At 55.5% G+C, this 19,849-nt stretch overlaps 2 protein-coding genes across 2 annotated transcripts; one reads left to right on the top strand and one right to left on the bottom strand.

The window, feature by feature from the left end:
* Window positions 1-1,789: 1,789 nt before the first annotated feature.
* LOC132249630 (uncharacterized) lies at window positions 1,790-11,670 on the bottom strand. The gene is made up of 6 exons (XM_059725197.1): window positions 11,596-11,670; window positions 11,251-11,377; window positions 7,265-7,542; window positions 5,245-5,371; window positions 3,921-4,037; window positions 1,790-1,848 (listed from the first exon to the last, which is right to left on the bottom strand). Exons 1-6 carry the CDS (start codon window positions 11,668-11,670, stop codon window positions 1,790-1,792), a joined length of 783 nt encoding a protein of 260 aa, XP_059581180.1.
* Window positions 11,671-15,223: 3,553 nt separating this feature from the next.
* Window positions 15,224-17,997, top strand: LOC132249266 (zinc finger protein 345-like). The gene has a single exon (XM_059723879.1). It carries the CDS (start codon window positions 15,566-15,568, stop codon window positions 17,432-17,434), a length of 1,869 nt encoding a protein of 622 aa, XP_059579862.1. The 5' UTR covers window positions 15,224-15,565; the 3' UTR covers window positions 17,435-17,997.
* The last annotated feature ends 1,852 nt before the right edge of the window (window positions 17,998-19,849 follow it).

Here is a 19,849-nt window from a genome sequence, read left to right as displayed (position 1 = left end):
ATGGCAAACACTTGGAGGTCGGCAATCTTGCAATTTTTTTTTCTGATTTTTTCTTTCATTTCATTAACATTGTCACTTTTTTCACATAAAATGAGTCGCACGTTGTACGAATTGGCTATGTCCTTCCGTGGAAGTGGGGCTTAATCGCAGAAATCCCAAATGTGGTTTCCTCTTTTAATCTAAATTCCAACACTAGATGTAGGATCCTTGCCCCAGTCTGTCATGGCTTCATCTGGTGGCCCAATGCCTGTGATTGCTCTGCCTGTTTGAATACAAGAGACTAGTTTAGAACAAGAGGGAGAATTTGAGAAGCCAAAGGCAGTGACTGCTAAGTCTAAGTCCTGTGTCTTTTGGGCCATATCCCTGCTGGGATTACTGTGGCCTTTTGTGTGCGGAGGGGGCCCTATATTCTCTTCCAACTCTACAAAGTTGTGTAAATAACTATGATTTTTTAACATCCTCTCTTAGATTCATAGTTGTCAGGGGCTGGAAGGAACCTCGCAAGATCATCGTGTCCAGCCCCCTGCACTAGGCAGGAAGGACAACTGGGGTCAGGTGACCCCAGCAAGGTGACCATCCAGTCTCCTCTTGAAGATGTCCAGGGTAGGTGATGGCACCCAGTCTGGAGAGAGTTTATTCCAGAGCTGGACACCCTGATTGTGAAGAAGTTTTTCCTAGTGTTAAGCCTGAAACGGTCTTCTGGAGTTTGTGGCCATTACTCCTACTTTTCCCCAAGGGTGCCCTGGTAAACAGTTGTTCGCCAAGCCCCCGATGTAGCGGTAAGCTGCTACTAAGTCCCCTCTCACCCTTCTCTGCTTTAGGCTGAAGAGCCCCAGGTCCCTCCGCCTTTCCTTGTATGGCTTGCTGTGCAAGTCTATGATCATACGTGCGGCTCTTTTCTGCACTCTCAAGATTTACCACGACCTTGTTAAAGTGTGGTACCCACGTGTGTGTGTGTGTGCACAAGTGTGTATAGAGTTATTTTGGTTAGTCTATAAGGTACAAATCTACCCTTCCTTCTATTTGTCTGAAGACTAACATGGCTAACTATGTTTCAAATGTGATCCTCAGCATTTGGAGTGGGGGGGAAAAGGGTGGTTGCATGAGGCAGCATTGTTGCATGTTGCAGCCAGGCTGCTGTGGGTGTAGCAGGGGCGGAGTGGAGCTACAGGGTGATATGGAGCATCAGGGGCTGGCCTGGTGTTCAGCTGCATGGTACAGGTGCAGAATGGATATAACAGTAATAGTAGTAGCCTGGTTCATAGTTTCTGTCAAGTACCGGTGATCCAGGGGGTCGGCAGCAGTCAGGCCTGGAAGTCTCTGCTCCTTTCCCTTATGGTGCCATTTGGGTCAGCAGCGGGTGAGGTCCATGGGCATCCATCTGCAGTCCTCCCTTAAGGTGCCATTTGGGTTGTCTGTGGGCAAGGTCCACGGGCCTCCATCCGCAGCTCTCCCTTACGCACCATCTGGGCCTGTAGCGGGCAAGGGCCGGGAGGTCTCCGCTGTCTGCTCTCAGGGTCATCTTGCCGAGCTGCGGTGTGGTGCTGCCCTGCTCGCAAAAGGGTCGAGCACTGACAGCCTTTCACACTCTGAAGCCTGAGCTACAGTGTGGCACTGCCCAGCTCTCCCCACTGCGCTGTTTCTCCTCTCTCTCCCGTCATTTCATATCCAGGTTCCCCACATCTGCTGCTGCCCCCGTTCATTTCTGCAGTGGTTCTCTTGTGCCCGCCGCGTGTTGAGTGCCTCCGAGCTGGTCACCCAGGATGCTGACTCCCTTGCTGAAAAGGGATTAATGGGAGATGTCGCTTGTCTTTGCTGTCTGGTTGAACCGGCCACCTGAGGCTTTATCTGCAAATCACATGAAACAGGTCGCCTTTGGGGGTCAACCCCCTTTGCTTGCTGCCAAAAAGAGAAGTGGAGAAGATGGCAAACGCAGGTGTGCGATGCCTTGCTCAATAAGAGACTAATACCATTGATTAGTCGCGGCGCGGTGCCCCGACCCCTGCGCCTCGCAGCCACCAGAGAAGGGCGGGTAACGTGGGAACGGGGCGGGGCGCCGCGCGTTTCTCACAGGGCTGCACGGCCGGGGGAGCCTGGCACGAAACACACCCCGTGGTCCGGAGCTCCGCGCTGGGCCAGCAGCCGGGGGGTGCTTGTCCGAATGCAGCACTGGTGGGTGCTGAGCAGGCAGACATCTCCCAGGGCTTCCTGCACGGCTGGCAGAAATAGAGATGCTTCTGGGTGTGGATGTGCTGATACTGGGACAGGTGGGAGAGATGGGGGAAGTTTTTCCAATACTCAGAGCACTGATGTGGCTTCTCCCCTGTGTGGATGAGCTGGTGTCGGGTCAGGTGGGAGGATTGGGTGAAACTCTTGCCACACTCAGAACAGCGATGTGGCTTCTCCCCTGTGTGGAGGGCCTGGTGCAGGGTAAGGGTGGAGGACTGAGCAAAACTCTTCCCACACACAGAACAACGATGTGGCTTCTCCCGTGTGTGCATGCACCTGTGCCTGGCCAGGCTGCAGGGCTGCCTGAAGCTCATCCCACACTTTGTGCAGCAGTGTGGTTGCTGCCTCTTCTGCACACACCGGTGCTGGGACAACTTTTGCCAGCTGATGAAGTTCTTCCTGCACTTGTTGCAGCGGTGCGTCTTCCTCCCCAAGTGCATCCGATGGTGCTGAACCAGGGAGAAGAAATGGGTGAAGGTCTTACCACATGTGACACAGCGGTACTGATGCTTCTTCCTGTGCACATGTTGTTTTTTGAGCAGCTCCAAGCTGCGCACAAAGCTCTTCCCCCTTTTGGTGAAGCGGTGGGGGAGCTGTCCAGAATGGACCTGGTGGTGAGCAGCCAGGGTCGAGAGGCACGTAAAGCGCTTCCCACACGTGGCACATACATGGGGCTTCTTCCTAGCATGTCTTATCTTGTGCAGAGCCAGGCGCGAGGGGCAACTAAAGCTTTTCCTGCACTGAGGGCAGGAGTGGCCTCTCCCCCTGGGCTTGGTAGCGAGCTCCTGCCTCACTACCAGCTCCTCCACACTGCCCTGGTTTGCATGCAGTGTCTCTCTCCAGTGCGCCTTTCCTTTCGTTCTCTTCTGGTGTCTCAGCATGACATATTCATCCCTGCACCTTGGGCTGTTTCGGGCTTGTTTCCCTTCTTCACTCCAACGCCCAACTAGAGATGGGACCTCGTTCACTGCTACATTCTCCTGCTTTTGGGGCATCCCCTGACCCTTGTGCCACTGGTCCTTCGCTGGGCTCAGGGAATCAACCTCACCCATACTCCCCAGGGAAGCCCATGGTGGCTCCAGCTTTCCAGGCCCTTCCTCAGGACCCTGCTCCTCGGTTCTGCTCAGCAACCAGGCATGTCCTGCATGGGAGGACGAAACACCAGATTAGTCCCTGCACTGCTGCCAAGGGGCAAGCACTGCTATTCCCTGTGCTGGGATGGGCCTCAGAGCAGGACAGGACTTGGCACTTGTGTTTTCTCTAGAAAACTAGGTATTTCTGCCAAAGGCCCAAGTGCCGGCGGTGAGGCAGTGCCAGGTCCCTGTGCCAGTTTCATCTTCCCTACTCGGTGGGGTTAAGCTGCAGACTCACAAGGGTTTCTGGCCCAGCTCTCAGCCCCATCATCTCAGGCCCTATTAAATTACTATTTAATTACTATTAAACTTTACCTGATACTAAATGGGCAAGGGGCCATGTCAATCCTTGGGGGTCTTTGGCAAAAAGACTACTGACACTTTGAATTTCAGGGCATGGAACAACACTTGTCTGCACACGTGACAGCACAAGCTATTTGAGGTCAGCACCCTGAAATGGCAGCGCAGGACAGGTCTCCAGTTTCCAGGCTCCCTTTCACCCTGGGCACAACGCATTTTTGATAGAGGAGCTGAGTGGAGGGGACAGCCACAACTCACCTGACAGCAGGTCCTCCAGCCTCAAGATTGCCCCACAGTACACATCATCACTGACCCAGAGCTCGACCTGTTCTCGCTGGATGCGGCAGATCAAGTCAGGTGTGGGACCTCGATATCCTGCTTGGGCAGTGGTTAAAGAGAGTTTATTCACTGGTACTGTATTCAGAATAAGTAATTGAAATTTGATGAAAGGAGGCAATGAACTCAAGGATTATACTAAGGACTTGAAGGACAAGGGAGAATGGACATTTAGGATGAAAGGGAAGGCATAGCAGGGGGAAGAGGATGGTCCTTTTCATCTAGGTACTGGACGTATGGTCATAGGAAAGCAAACACCAGTGCAATTCCAGGCAAATGAGTGGAAATGAGTTTCAACAGGACACACTAGGCAGGAGAGGGAGGAAATCAGAATAACTGCCCAAGGAATGGCTGTTAGTGCATTTTGAGGCACAATGAATGGCAAATGATATGATCATTGTGAGAAGGCAAAGGGAAATCATGTTATCAAGGGGGAAGACTCCAGGGAAGGCAGCTGGATAAAATGAAGGAGGAATATCTACAAGTATGAGGTCTGAGAGGTCTGTTCATGGACAGAGCAGTGGGGAGCAAAGGGATTTAATCCCCCGCCCAAACGTTCATGAGGATGAAAGTGTTAATACCAGGAAGAAGGCAGAAAAGGATCTTGGAGTCAGTATTGATGCCAAAATGAACATGGGGCGACAGTGTGGGACACGGTCAGGCCACAGTTGGAGTATTGTGTCTAGTTCAGGGCGCCGCACTTCAGGAGGGATGTGGACAGCATGGAGAGGGTCCAGAGGAGGCCATTCACATGATCGGGGGACAGCAGGGCAGGCCCTACGAAGAGAGGCGATGGGACCTGAACCTGTTCAGCCTCCACAAGAGAAGGCTGAGACGGGATCTGGTGGATGCCTATAAACTTGCCAAGGGGGACCAGCAGGCCATGGAAGAGTCCCTGTTCCCCCGAGCACTACCGGGGTAAGAAGGAACAACAGCCATAAGCTGACTGAGAGTAGATTCAAGCTAGACATTGGGAGGCGCTACTTCACTGTCAGGGCGGCGAGGAGCTGGAAAGAACTTCCAAGGGAAGTGGTGCTCGCTCCAACCCTCAGGACCTTCGAAAGCAGGCTAGGCAATCACCTAGCCGGGGTCGTGTTATCCCAGCATCCCCCCTGGCATGGGCGGGAAAGTCGCTTGATGATCTGCTTAGGACCCTTCCGACCCGACCAGCTACGAAACTATGAAGATGACAACAACACTGCAGAGCTCACATGGCTCCAGGGCAAAGCAAGAACCAGAGCTTTACCCAGGGAAACGAGGGCTTGGTAGTTCCTCAGCATCTGGTCCCGGTAAAGCCCCTTGTCCTCCTCTTCCACCAGTTCCCACTCCTCCTGTATGAAATACACTGCCACGTCCTCAAACACCTCCCGGAGCTGCAGGCACAAGCGTTACAGCATCAGTGTCTCCTGTCCCCGCTGCCCCCAGCCCCCACGGCCCTGTCTGCACGCACTCTGCACTACAGCCCTTTGCACGCTTAGCCAGGACAGACAGGGGTACGCTACTCAGCTGACACGTGACATGCAGGGATCCTGGTTTTGTCTGTTTGAAAACTGCAAGTTCTCTCATAAAAGAAAAAAAAAATTGCTCCCAACCCATAGTCCCCCAGCCCTGCTGCTGCCCCACACTCCCCCCACAGTCACCTGGCCCTGCTGGGGACTCACTCCCTATGTACAGCCCTGCTGGCACTGCTGGTCCCCTCAGTCCTCACCCACAGCACTCTGCCCAGCCCAGCCCTGCCTGCTCCGCGGCACCCTGGCCGTGGCTGCAGCCTGAGGGAGGTGCTGACTAGTGCAGCACAGCCCACGGGGTGGTAGGGAGGGCTGCCAGCTGCGGGCTCAGGCTCCCGGTCCTGCTGCCCGCCTCCTGAGGCCTCCATGGCAGAGAGCAGGACGCGGCGTGGCAGGACAGAGCAGGGTGGGACAGCTTGGTGGTGGTGCCACGAGCCGAGTGCCCCCATGGCGAGGAGCCCTTGCCCACAGCGGGGGTTGTGGTGCAGACTTGTGCTTCCCGCTGCTGCTGCGTGGGCAGGGGGTGAATCACCATGGCGGTGCTTGGATCGCAGCAGCAGCATCTACCTTCCCTGCCTGGCCCCACTGAGTCCTCATCAGCCAGGACACACCATTAATGACCTCCACCTCCTCCTGGCAAAGGAGGGCCAATTCAGTGTCCTATGGGGCACGGACATGTCCTGGCTACCACGCAGCCCATTCTCACCAAGGCACCAGGCCTTGCAACGGAGCCTGATGCAAACACTGCTCCCTCCTCAATGCACACCACATCGTCACTGAGCCACACAACATGGATAGTGGCATCAGAGGGTCATCCACCTGGGCCTCTACTGTTCTTATAGGGCATCCCCTGCTTACAGTGCCCCGCTGCTGTCTACACTGCCAGATGGTGCAATCCCTCCAGGAAAGACTGAATCAACCCCGCTCCAACATCTGGTCCAGGAAGAGACAAAGGCTTGTGGCAGGACACTTTCACCTCCCTGGACTTCCCAGTGCTGGCCTCAGAGCAGCTGTCCTTACACCCAACACTGCAACACAAACCTGAACATGGAGTTGTGCAACCAGAAATCAAATGCAGGCTGGGTTGTGTTATGCACAGTCCACACAGGGACTGTGCAGTCTTCTCTGATTAACTGGATTAGCTGCTGTGTCCCCTTTGTGTGGGGGGGTCTTGGCTTGCATCCCCTCTCCCAGCACTGTCCCCCTTCCCACCACGCTGCCCTTCTTCACTTGGTATGCAAAAGACTCTCTCTATTTAATAGTCTGGTCTGTGCATACCCTTCAATTCAAACCTATCAAATGAGTGTGGAATTGAAAAAACCTGTGCTGTGCCTTTGATTCAGGTCATTTGTAAGCTGCAAATCCATCCCGGCTTCTGCCTCCCCTCACACTAACACACATAATCAGCAGCCAGGTGTGCAGCTCACTCCTGCCAAACTGATGGGCTGGGGGGACCCTGCTGGCATCAGCTGCAGAGACCCTCTGTGCTCCCCAGTCCTAGGCAGCAGGAGAGGCCTTGCTGGGCTCAGCTGTAGAGACCGCTGCCCCGGGCTCCCTGGTGCCTCAGCTCTTAAAATGTCCCATTTCAGGGGTTCTCAACCCTTTGTGTGTCAGGACCCATTTGTATACACCCATGGCCAGTCCCAACCCAGTGCCCCTCACTCCCAACCCGCTGCCCCCCACCCCCAGGGCCCAGCAGCCCAGGCTGTGGGGCAGGCAATGGGTGTGTTGGGCCGGGGGAGCCCCAAGCAGTCTTACAGGCTGCAACTCTGCCAGCCTGAAAACGAAAAGCAAGGTTTCCGGTCTGGACGACACGAGGCACTTCTGCACCCTCAGCCCCTCCTGGGTCCTGCTCCTGCAGCTCCCGCCGGGAAGGGGAAGCCCACGGCTGCCACGGGCTCCAGCTTTGGGTCCGACCTCGCACCCGGCTGGGACCGTGGCGGCGCCGCGAGGACAAGGCCGGGACCCCAGGTGCCCCCCCCCGCGCGGGGCCCGCCCCCCCCACAGCCCGGGGCGGCCCCGGCCGGGACGAGCGGCTGCGGCGGAAGCGCACGCGGACCCGGCCCCTCCCGCCCGCCGCGTCCTGCTGCCGGGGGCGGGGCTCTGCCCCTTCCTCCAATCGTTGCACGGGTCGGATTTGCATATGCAAATCGGACACGAGCCGGCCGCTCTGCCGTGTGCACCTGGCGGGAGGAAGGAGACCTAGCCCCGCCCCGGCCGCAAAGCGCCCTGGGAAGAGCCGGGGCCCCGCCCCCCGCAGGAGCGCCGAGCACGCGTGTGCGGACAGCGAGACCCGCCCCACCCTACCCTCCGATGAGCCTCCCCCACGGGGAGAGCGCTGCACGCCCCCCCCGGGACACGTGGATCCGTCCCCGGGCCCCCGTGCGTGTGAGGGGCGAGGCGGGGCCGCGGGCGGGCGGTGGGGAAGCGCCCGGGCCGGAGCACGAGCTGCCCCGTGTCCCAAAGAGGGGCCCCCGCCCCGCCCCGCCCCGCCCGGAGCCAGGTCCTTGCCCGCCTGCTCGGTGCGCGAGGTCCCACGGGCCCCAGAGAGCACGAGTGCCCCCCACAAGTAGAGGGCGGGGCGGGGCGGGGCACACAGCACGTGCTGCACGGGCGGGGGCAGCGAGCCAGCGAGGCCCCGGAGCCGGGCGCAGGCGAGGGGTCGGGGGCAGGCCTGGGCGGCTGGGACGGGCTGTGGTCTGTCTGGCGGGTCGCGGTCCCGCGTCTTCCTCGCAGCTCCCCGCACACACACGCTCTACGGCTGTTGGCTCTTGCCGTGCGGCCGCGGTCACAGTCGGTGATGTCATTGCCGTGCTAACGATCTGTGTTGTAATAATATCCACCAATGCGAGGCCGGTACAGGCCTCCTTCTCCCCCTTGCGCTGCGGCTGGTGCAGGGGAGGGGATGTGGGAGTCCCCGTGACTTCCAGCCGGTCGGTGCCGGTGCCGGTGCCGTCCCCCTGTCGTGCCCCAGCTCGAGTCTGGGATCGTGCCCGGTATGCAAAGGCCAATAAAGATACCAGGGGTGAAAGTACAAAGGTTTACTGCTAGCAATAAAAGGTTACGTGAAATTATTCCGCTCGCACAAGCACACCAGATCACTCATCTAAGCATCTCTTATACAGGAGTTTTTGAGCCTTCATAAGCATACTTGTTTGCTGATTGCTTATGAGCGACGCAAGAAGTTCTTTACTGAGCGTGTCTCTATACCTGTGTTTTAGCCATGTATCTCATTTGCATACATGTGTGTTTCATTAGCATACTTCTTCCCCACCCAGGGGCGTGATTTTTAGTATTCTAATGAGCCCTTTTAACCCAGTTCCCTGTTTTTTCTTTTTGTTTTCAAGCCCCCTTTATCTAGGACTGTCTCCTCCTTATCATTGCAGATGGGCATTCGTCACATAGCATTCTCTTCCGCTTCGTCTTCGGGCACTGCTTTCTAGGTCACTCCTTACATTCCCCCAGGCCTCCGTCCTGCTGCAGCCCCGGGACAGGCAGACCTGGGCGCTGTCGGCACGTGGATGCTTCTCAAGCAAGTGCCCCGGGCCGGGCGCGTCCCCAGATCTCTGCCAGAGCTGCTCGGCGGGTCTGTGCTCCGACACGTCCGGGCTGTTGTTCTCCCAGTGCCCCGGCAGCATTTCACATGTCCGTGCTGTGCGTTTCCCCGCTTCCCCCCTGAAAATGTGAATGTGACACAGCACCAAAATCGCGGCGGTGTCTCCCCCAGCAGCGATGTCCCTGCCGGCTCGGATGCGGCACTGTGATCTCCACCGGCGCTGGGCTCATCTCCAGCCTCGTGCCTATGGAGGTCTGTTAGGAAGAGCGGTGGGACGATGAGTCTCCCTTCTCCCCCCTCTTCCACACACTGCAGCCTCCAGCTCCCTTCACCCCAGGCCAGTGCAGGGGACGAGCAGGGCTTTCCCCTGCCCCCACCCCAGGGCTCACCTGTGCACTCTCTTCCACCCGCAGGTGCTGGGACCCTGAGCCGAGCGGATCAGCAGCCTCCAGAGGAAGGGCCTGTGAACCTGGAGCCGCAGAGACCCTCCCCAGGGAGACGGGGACAGAGCGGCTCCCTGACACCTGGGCCGGGCCAGCTGCAAGAGGGGCAGGGCAGGCCGGCGAAGCAGGGGCAGAGCATGGAGGTGAGCAGGGCACCAGCTGGAGGTGGGGGTGGGAGTGCAGCTGGGGCAGAGCCCAGGAGGAGCCGGGGTGCTGTCAAGAGTTTGGGGAGCAGAGACCTGAAGAGTGAGACGTCTCTGGTGACAGTTGCAAACCCCCCAGGCTGCATTAGCAGGCGCGCACTCCCGGGTGCACAGAGCCAGGGGTGCTGGCACGGGAAGGCCTGGGCAGAGTCCCTGGAGCTGGGCTCCCTGCCTCTAAATGTGCTGCCTGGGCTGCCTCCAAGGGCCGAGGAAATGGAGCGTGTTGAGCTGGGCTGAGGCCGACACACGAGCTCCTATGTCCACAGCTGCATCCGTGGCTAAGGTGCAAATACTTGTAGTAGAGCGAGTACAGACAGGGCAGCGGGGGCAGGAGACACTGATGCTGTAACGCTTGTGCCTGCAGCTCCGGAAGGTGTTCGAGGATGTGGCAGTGTATTTCACACGGGAGGAGTGGGATCTGCTGGAAGAGGAAGACAAGGGGCTTTACCAGGACCAGATGCTGAGGAACTACCAATCCCTCCTTTCCCTTGGTAAAGCTGTGGTTCTTGCCTCTCCCTGCAGCCATGTGAGCTCTGAAGTGTTGTCTTCTCCCTGGTTTTCAAGTGTCTTCTGCTCATGACCTCCTGATATCAAGCCTGAACCTACTCAATCAATTTGTGGCTGTTGTTCCTTGTTATCCCAGGTGGGGCTCGGGGAGCAGAGCTGCACCTATTTTCCGCTGGTCCCCACTGGTGAGTTCATAGAGGGCCAGCAGATCTCCTCTCAGTCTTCTCTTGTGCAAGCTGAATAGATTCAGGCCGTTTAGTCTGTCTTAGTAGGGCCTGCCCTGCTACCCCTTCACCATGTGAGTGGCCCTTCTCTGGACCCTCTCAAGGTTAGCCACATCCCTCTTTGAAGTGCGGCGCCCAGAACTGGACGCAGTACTCCAGCTGTGGCCTGACCAGCGCCGCATGGAGGGGAGGATCACCTCCCTGGACCTGCCTGAGATGCATCTTTGCATGCACAACAAGGTCCGGTTAGCCTTACTGACTGTCACCCCATGTTCATCTTGGAGTGTATGTTGACTCCCAAGATCCCTTTCAGCTGCTGTGTTGAGAAGGGTGTTCCTCCGCCTTGACGTCGAAGTGTCCTCCTGTACCTCTGCATCCCCATCCACCGACGAACCTCGGTTGAAAGCTGGCCGTAGAACTTCAGCCAACCTGGAAGAGAAACGCACGCTTACCTTTCAGGGAGAGATTTAGCCTGATCCACCCTAGCATGTTTGCTGCGCAGAAGGGCGGGCCATGGTGGAGGAATGCAAAGCCGCCCGGTAACACCAGCTCCAAGTCACCAGTTGACCTCTGCATCCCCATCCACCGACAAACCTAGGTTTAAAGCTCGCTGTACAAGATCAGTCAACCTGGAAGAGAAATGCATGCTTACTTTTCAGGGAAAGATTTAGCCTGCTCTGCCCTAGCATGTCTCCCGTGTGGAAGTGTGAGCCGTGGTCGAGGAATCCAAACCTGCCAGGTAACACCAGGTCCGAAGCTGCCGGTTGACCTCTCTGGTGCAGGCCTTGTGGCACCATCCATGTCTGCTCACCAGAAGAACAGATGAGAAAACCACCTGTGCTCCTGTCTCCGTAAGCGTCATACGTGCCCATATGGATGGGGGTCAAGGGGTAGTGATCAGAGGGCTGGATGAGGTCTGTGATCACGGCCGTGACGTCCTGAATCCAGGCAAGCAGCAAATCGCACGTGCCATGGGATCCGGGCGACAGGTGGGTCCCTCCGTTCCGCTCAGGTGGGAGTTGCCCAGACGAGGACCCGGCGTCTCTTCCTGTGGGTGTTCCAGCATCGCTCAGTCTGCGCCGTGCGTGGAGCCACATCGGCTGCTCTGGAGTCATCCTCCCCTGCCTCCTCCTCCCATGCTGCCAGGGCCTCGTACCTGTTCGCCAGGTGTACTGCGGGGGTCGACACTGCGGGAGCACAACTTGCCCTGGCCCTGGTGGTAACGGTCCATGATACCGTTGGGGCGTTGGGTCCCTCCCGGGATGCCTCTCCACTAGGTACTTGACCCTGCAGAGAACAGAAATTCCCGTCAATTTTGTCCTCGGCAGCTCTGATTTCCCTCAGCCCGTTAAGCTCCACCTGGAGCTCCCTCACCTGCCCCTCCAGGGCCCGAAGGTGGGCACACGTGGGACAGGCGAGGGTCACCGTGCACTCCCCGCACAGCCCACAGAGGCCCTGCCAGACAGCCTGCCACGTCCCTACCATTATTGTAGAGTGACGTGTCTTCCTCTCTCCCCTGTTGGAGAATCGGACCTGGCTTCTGCTTGCCCACCTTGTGCCAATGCCGGCGCAAACACAGGCGCGTCCTTGCAGGGGGCTTGCACTCCTGCCTGCAAACTGCCTGGAAACGGCTCCTGTTGGCAGTCCCTGCTCACTGACTCCCTGCTCACGGGCCATTGCAGGGCTGGGGGGCTATGGGTTTTGTTTTTTTTATGAGAGAATTTGCAATTTTTAAAGAGAAAACCAGGATCCCTACATGTCATGTGTCAGCTGAGTAACGTACCCCTGGCTGTCCTGGCTAAGCGTGCAAAGCGCTGTAGTGCAGAGTGAGTGCAGACAGGGCTGTGGGGGCAGCAGGGCAGGAGACACTGATGCTGTAACGCCTGTTCCTTCAGCTCCAGGAGGTGTTTCTTATGCAGTTATTCTCATTTCCTCCCTCTCTTGCCTAGTGTGTCCTGTCCAAACTCATTTCCACTCATTTGCCTGGAATTGCACTGGTGTTTGCTTCCTGTGACCATACATCCAGTACCTGGATGAAAAGGACCATCCTCTTCCCCCTGCTATGCCTTCCCTTTCATCCTAAATGTCCATCTTCCCTTGTCCTTCAAGTCCTTAGTCTAATCCTTGAGTTCATTGGCTCCATTCCCCAAATTTCAGTTGCTCATTCTGCATCCAGTACCAATGGTTAAACTCTCTCTAACCACTGCCCAAACAGGATATCGAGGCCCTGCCCCTGAACTGATCTGCCGCATCCAGCGAGGACAGGTGGAGCTCTGGGTCTGTTGTGATGAGGACCGTGGGGCAATCTTGAGGTTGGAGGATGTGCTGCCAGGTGAGTTGTGGCTGTCCCCTCCACCCAACTCCCCTCTCGCAAATGCTCCATGCCCAGGGTGAAAGGGAGCCTGGAAACTGCAGACCTGCCCTGTGCTGCCATTTCAGGGTGTTGACCTCATATAGCTTATGCTGTCGTGTGTGCAGACGGGTGTTGTTCCAACCCCTGAAATTCAAACTATGGAAACTCTCGGTAGTCTTTTTGCCAAAGACCCCCAAGGATAGACATGGCCTCTTGTCTGATTTAATATCAAGTAAACTTCAATAGTAATTTTTACAAGTTCCTCCCTGCAATACAACCTGACACGTGGCTCCTTTAGACATTACAGCAGCGGTGTTTGGTGGTGCCGGCCTCGTGTCCTGTGCTGCGTGTGGGAGATGTTTGTTTCTGGCTTTCCTGCTGTTCACGTAGAAATGCACGACCGCTCCCCAACTCCCCAGAGTAAGAGCATGCACACAACAACCTCTTCCTTTGTCCAGTATTTCAGTAACTTCCTCATGCCAAATTGTCTAATCCCCAAGTTCCTTACCAGCTGAACAGTTTTTCACTAGCGATAATTATGTGATAGTTTTTTAAGTTCTTCCAGTACTGAAATGATGGTTTTCTTTGATATTTAAGATGGCAGAGAAACATCTCATGGTCAGAGCTTTTTCGGACCAGATGTGTTCTCAGGAATTCTGCCCCTTTTATACAGTTGGCAACACTTTCCTTGTTCTTTCAAGTGTATTGCTTGTGCCATTGTAGATAATCGTCAAAAGGAAACCAACAAAAGGATGAGAATACAAACAAACGGTCCATCCGCCCTTCTCGGTCTTTGGCGTGACTGATATGTTTGAGGCCGAGGAGGCCATGCTCCAGGGATGTACCATTTTCTGTAGCCACTTTGCAGATATTCCAGAACCCATCCAGAACTTGTACTTACATTTCCTTGTCTAGCATAGTTAACACCACAGCCACTTACAACAATAACGGTACACAAACACAGCCGAGCAAGCAAGACAATGACTGCAGAACGCAGTGAAGCTCAACTCTTCTTTGTACCAGGGAAACTTCTTGAGGATTCACTGCTGGTCCGCATCCTAGAAAACACAGACAGAAAAGGGAAGGGCTTAACCCCCTTTAAGTTTGTTCCTGTCATTGGATCATTTTTGACACTGTGGCTTGGCCCTGCCCCTGGCCCTGGCCCTGGCCCTGCTGGAGCTCCTTCAGAGATTCCTCTCTTTGCAGCTTGAGAGGCTGCTTTTTTAGCAATCTTTTCTACTTCAAGTGACAGCTGCTGCAAGGTGTACCCTGCCACACACTTTCCTTCCTTGGCTTTCACCAGGAGTTTTCTGTTGGGGTAGGCTCTCCCTATCCTTTTCCCAGCCAAGAGTAACCCACAAGGCAGTGGATGCCAAGGTTTTCAGGCACTCTGCACTTGCCTTTCTCAGGGGTGACAACGTGGCATTTCGTAGAGACTGCCCTGCCACAAGTAGCTCCACCACACTAACTAGTCCTAGGAGGGTGTAGTTATGAGGACTTCGTCAGGACTAATCTTTCGGTTCTTCTGCCCTGGTTATCTTCACCCTCATGGGCACAGCCTCTCACTTCTGGGCTTTTTCACCCCCAGCCATTCTTGTTGGACAAGAGAGAGGCTGGGGCTGTCCCTGGTGTCTCCTGGTCTGGTTGACCTGGAGCACGGGACGTGTGTAACCCTGGTCTCAGGCTGCATGAAGTGGGTGGGTGGGGTGGGTGGGATTCAGAAGATTTCATGTTGTGGGAGGAAATGAACCCCCCACTGTTTGCACCAGAATCTCCCCTTGTGATGTTTCCTCTCTGGGGCCCCGAGTGTCATGAAGCCTGAGGCTCAGCCCAGAGTCCGTGTGCGGGTTCGTGCCAAGGCCTTTGTCCCAGTGCAGCTGTCTGTGATATGGAGGCTGCCTGGGATTCATTAGCAGAGGAAAGCTCCATGGGCTCATTCCTTGCACCAGACATTGCCCCAGAAACAGGTAGGAAGCAGATCACTGCTCTCAATCCTCCACTCCCAGAACATTTCTTGGAGGGATAATGCATGAAACGTGATGGGTTTTGCTACCAAGCAGTGTAAGGCAGTGCTCAGCACACACTCCTAACTGGTGACAAGTCCTGGATATGTACCACGAGGCTGTTCACCCTTGTACCTAGATGCTGCTTTCAGGACTGCCAGAGATCAAGGGCAAGCATTGCAGATGGGTCTCACCAAAGCCCTGGGGCTTGTGGAGCATGTCAGCCCAGTCAGGTGGAGGGCTCAGCACCATCAGCCCCTGGACCCACCAGTGCTGTGGGATACAGCAGCCCTTTGAGAGCCTCATTCTTCCTTTGAGCAGATCCCTCTGGTCTCATCCTCAGCCTGTTAAAACATGAAGCCATTCAGGTACAGTCCAAACACACATGTCCCACATGTTTGTTGGAGCAGGGCCTGAGGTGATGGGGCTGAGAGCTGGGCCAGAAACCTTGAGAGTCTGCCTCTTAACCCCACCGAGTAGAGAAGATGAGACTGGCACAGGGACCTGGCATGGCCTCACCCCCAGCACTTGGGATTTTGGCAGAAACACCTAGTTTTCTTGAGGAAACAGAAGTGCCAAGGTCCAGTCCTGCTCTGAGGCCCATCCCAGCAGAAGGAATAGCAGTGCTTGCCCCTTGGCAGCAGGGCAGGGACTAATCTGGTGTTTCTTCCTCCCATGCAGGACATGCCTGGTTGCTGAGCAGAACTGAGGAGCCAGCTGCTGAGGAAGGGCCTGGAAAGCTGGAGCCAGCATGGGCTTCCCTGGGGAGTATGGGTGAGGTGGATTCCCTGACCTCAGCAACAGACCAATGGCATAAGGGTCAGGGGATGCTCCAAAAGCAGGAGAATGTAGCAGTGAACAAGGTCCCATCTCTATTTGGGCATTGGAGTGAAGAAGGGAAACAAGCCCGAAACAGCCCAAGGTCCAGGGATGAATTTGTGGTGCTGAGACACCAGAAGAGGCAGAAAGGAAAGGCCCATTGGAGAGAGACACTGCATGCAAACCAAGGCAGTATGGGGGGCCTCAGAGGGAAGCAGGAGCCCACCACCAAGCGCAGGGGGAGAGCCCACTCCTGCCCTGAGTGCAAGAAGAGTTTTAGCTGCCCCTCGTGCCTGGCTCTGCACAAGATAAAGCATGCTGGGGAGAAGCCCCATGTTAGCACCAAGTGTGGGAAGAGCTTGACCAGCCTCTCTGTGCAGAGGAGGCAGCAGCCACACGGCTGCACAAGGTGTGGGAAGAGCTTCAGGCAGCCCTCCAGCCTGGCCAGGCACAGGTGCATGCACGCAAGGGAGAAGCGTCATCCTTGCTCTGTGTGTGGGAAGAGTTTCACCTGGTCCTCTGACCTGGTCCGTCATCTGCTGATCCACACAGGCGAGAAGCCACATCAGTGCCCTGTGTGTGGGAAGAGCTTCGCCCAATCGTGGAACCTGACCAAGCACCAGCACATCCACACAGGGGAGAAGCCATATTACTGCTCTGTGTGTGGGAAGAGTTTCACCTGGTCCTCCAATCTGGTCCGGCACCAGCTGATCCACACACGGGAGAAGCCACATCAGTGCTCTGTGTGTGGGAAGACCTTCACCCATTCCTCCCACCTGGCCCGGCACCAGCGCATCCACACAGGGGAGAAGCCTCATCAGTGCTCCGAGTGTGGGAAGAGCTTCAGCCATTCCTCCCACCTGGCCCGGCACCAGCTCATCCACACAGGGGAGAAGCCATATCACTGCTCTGTCTGTGAGAAGAGATTCACCCAGCGCTCCCACCTAGCTGAGCACCAGCGAATCCACACAGGGGAGAAGCCACATCAGTGCTCTGTGTGTCAGAAGAGCTTCACCTACATCTCCAGCCTGACACTGCACCAGCGCATCCACACAGGGGAGAAGCCACATCAGTGCTCTGCATGTGGGAAGAGCTTCACCAACCGCTCAAGTCTGACACAGCACCAACGCATCCACACAGGGGAGAAGCCACATCAGTGCTCTGTGTGTCAGAAGAGCTTCACCTACATCTCCAGCCTGACACTGCACCAGCGCATCCACACAGGGGAGAAGCCACATCAGTGCTCTGCATGTGGGAAGAGCTTCACCAACCGCTCCAGTCTGACACAGCACCAACGCATCCACACAGGGGAGAAGCCATATCAGTGCTCTGTGTGTCAGAAGAGCTTCACCTACATCTTCAGCCTGAAACAGCACCAGCATATCCACACAGGGGAGAAACCATTTCAGTGCTCTGTGTGTGGGAAGAGCTTCACCAGCCGCTCCTGTCTGACTCGGCACCAGCTCATCCACACAGGGGAGAAGCCATATCACTGCTCTGTCTGTGGGAAGAGATTCACCCAATGCTCCCACCTAGCTGAGCACCAGCGCATCCACACAGGGGAGAAGCCACATCGCTGTTCTGAGTGTGGGAAGAGCTTCACCCGACTCTCCCACCTGACCCATCACCAGCTCATCCACACAGGGGAGAAGCCACATCAGTGCTCTGTGTGTGGGAAGAGCTTCACCCAGTCCTCCCACCTGGCCCAGCACCAGCGCATCCACACAGGGGAGAAGCCACATCACTGTTCTGAGTGTGGGAAGAGCTTCAGCCGATCCTCCCACCTGACCCGGCATCAGCTGATCCACACAGGGAAGTAGCCACATTAGTGCTCTGCATGTGGGAAGTGCTCCACACTGTCCTTCAGGTGGGCCTAGCCCCAGCATGTCTACACAGGGGACAAGCCACATGAGTGCTCTGTGTGTGGGAAGAGCTTCCCCCACTCTTCCCATATGGTGCAGCAGCAGCTTATCCACAAAAGGGAGAAGCCATATCAGTGCTATGAGTGTGGGAAGAGCTTCACCCCCTCTTCCAAGCTGGCCCAGCAGCAGTGCATCCACAAAGGGGGAGAAGCCACATCATTGCTCTTAGTGGAGGCAGAGCTTCACCTACTCCGGCAGCCTGTGCCGAACACCAGTGCATCTACACAGGGGAGAAGCTACATCAGTGCTCTGAGTATTGGAAAAGCTTCCCCCATCTCTCCCACCTGTCCCAGTATCAGCACATCCACACCCAGAAGCATCTCTATTTCTGCCAGCCGTGCACGAAGCCCTGGGAGATGTCTGCCTGCTCAGCACCCACCAGTGGTGCGTTCAGACAAGCACCCTCATGCTGGTGACCTGAACAAAGAGTTCCCCCAGGCTTTGTCCCTTGTAGGGCACAGTGGGAGTACAGAACCCAGACACTCACCCCCAAGTTCGATTGTGGGGAAGGGGTAAGAAGAAACACCTCAGGCAGAGATCAGCCCCAACGAAGGGGAGATGAGATTTGTTTTTTGTAAAAATATATTTCTCTCTCTATATATGGTTATATGTATCTAAACCGATCCTGTTACAGAAAAAAAAACCCTGCACCCTTGCACCCACACTCCTGTGCACCTGCGCACCCGTACAAAGGCCCGCTGGCTACCCGTACCCATTACAATGTCAAGCCACGCACACAACACACTAAATGCACCAAGTCCTTTCTGGTCTCTCCAACCAAACCTCCCTTCACACCTACTCATGCCCCGTTTCTGGGGTCAGGTACTCTGCTCAACTGGTCTCTTCTTCATTGTCACTGCAGCTTCCACTGGAGGACCCGCTGCTGCTGCTGTTGTCACTGTGGCTGTCCTCCATACCACTTGTCTGGTCCTCTTCTCCGCTGCCGTCGCTCTCTTCTTTTGTTGGTGGGGGTTGTATGGTCCTGAGCCACGTTTCCCTGTGCCAGATAGTGTTTGCTGCGTCTTCTCCATGTGATGAGGAGATGATCTTTGTATCAGGCTTGGAGCCTATGCATTCCCCATCATGAATTAAAAGCAGATAGTAGTCCCAGGGGAAGAAGTGCCTTAATGGTAGGGTGACCTCCCCCAGACCGCTGTCTTCAAATGACACCCAGAGACTTTCCTTGGCTGCCTCCCAGCTTTCTCCTTCCTCCTGGTCCAGGGCTTCTGGCATATGAGCCCCTGAGTTGCAGGGAGGAGTTCATTTATGGCTGAGGAAGAATTCCCTACCCTCCTCCCTGACCTCGCCTTTCCTCACCAGCACATCAGCCCTCTCCCAGAGCTGCCCATGCCCAGTGGGGTCTGCCAGGAGCTGCTACCGCCACCCTATTAGCCTTTTTTACCTGTTTTGCTTTTCAGCCTCTGCAGACCTGTGCAGCACTTGGTACCTGCTCTTTGTTAGACCCTGCCTCTATGCGATGCCCAACAAGTAGGTAGAAAATGGATCGATACACGCATTGCTCGTCAACAGCTTTATTCAAAGTGGAGAGATCTTTGGGCCAGCTTCAACAAATTGGGGAGCTGCAGTGAACATTATCTCTTTTCATATCTATATACTTTGGTTTTTACGCATTACAATTTACCCTACCTTTGCTCCACTCTTAGTCCTTCCCATCTTAAGCTCCACCTTTGTCTACTGCTTACTTCAATAGCACGCAGTTGCCTTTGCACATCACTCACTTACATGTCTTTTTGCTATGAGCGCGTGCTTAAAACCCTGACCTCTGCTTCTCTCCATCACTTGAAGTTTCTTGCTGATGTCTTCACCATCTCCAAGGTCTTGCTTGTGCTTTATCTCCTAATGATAGCTAGAGGTCTACATCTTGTTTCTTGTACACAGTGAGCTATATATTCTACAACAGTACTCTATTGTTAGAAAAATGCTTACCTAAGTGTCTTGCAGTGTTACTTTTAACATACCATTCAGCTTTTTGGTCAGCAGCTTTGCTAAGCCTTTTATTCAGCTGCAAATCCAATGCTCCCCAAGATCCAAATACTGTCACCCTGACACTCTTCCCTCCCTCCCTTCCTTGCATTCTCTCATGACATCCCTGCTAGCAAAGCTCCTGAAGTGAACATGGTACCTTGTGGTTGGTGTCTGTGTACTCTGCAGAGCTGTGCTGTGGGAATCCTCAACCCTTTCCAGGGCAGATCTCTTTCTCACTTCCCAGACCCTTGTCTTTCAGAGGATTCACTGTTGTGCAGAGCTTGTTGCTAATCTTCAGGAGCAGGAGTTGGTCCCATTCAGGGCTTC

The sequence above is a fragment of the Alligator mississippiensis genome, chromosome 1 (genome assembly GCF_030867095.1).
Source record: "Alligator mississippiensis isolate rAllMis1 chromosome 1, rAllMis1, whole genome shotgun sequence".
Classification (NCBI taxonomy): Eukaryota; Metazoa; Chordata; order Crocodylia; family Alligatoridae; genus Alligator; species Alligator mississippiensis.
This window is presented reverse-complemented; position numbering and strand designations above follow the sequence as displayed.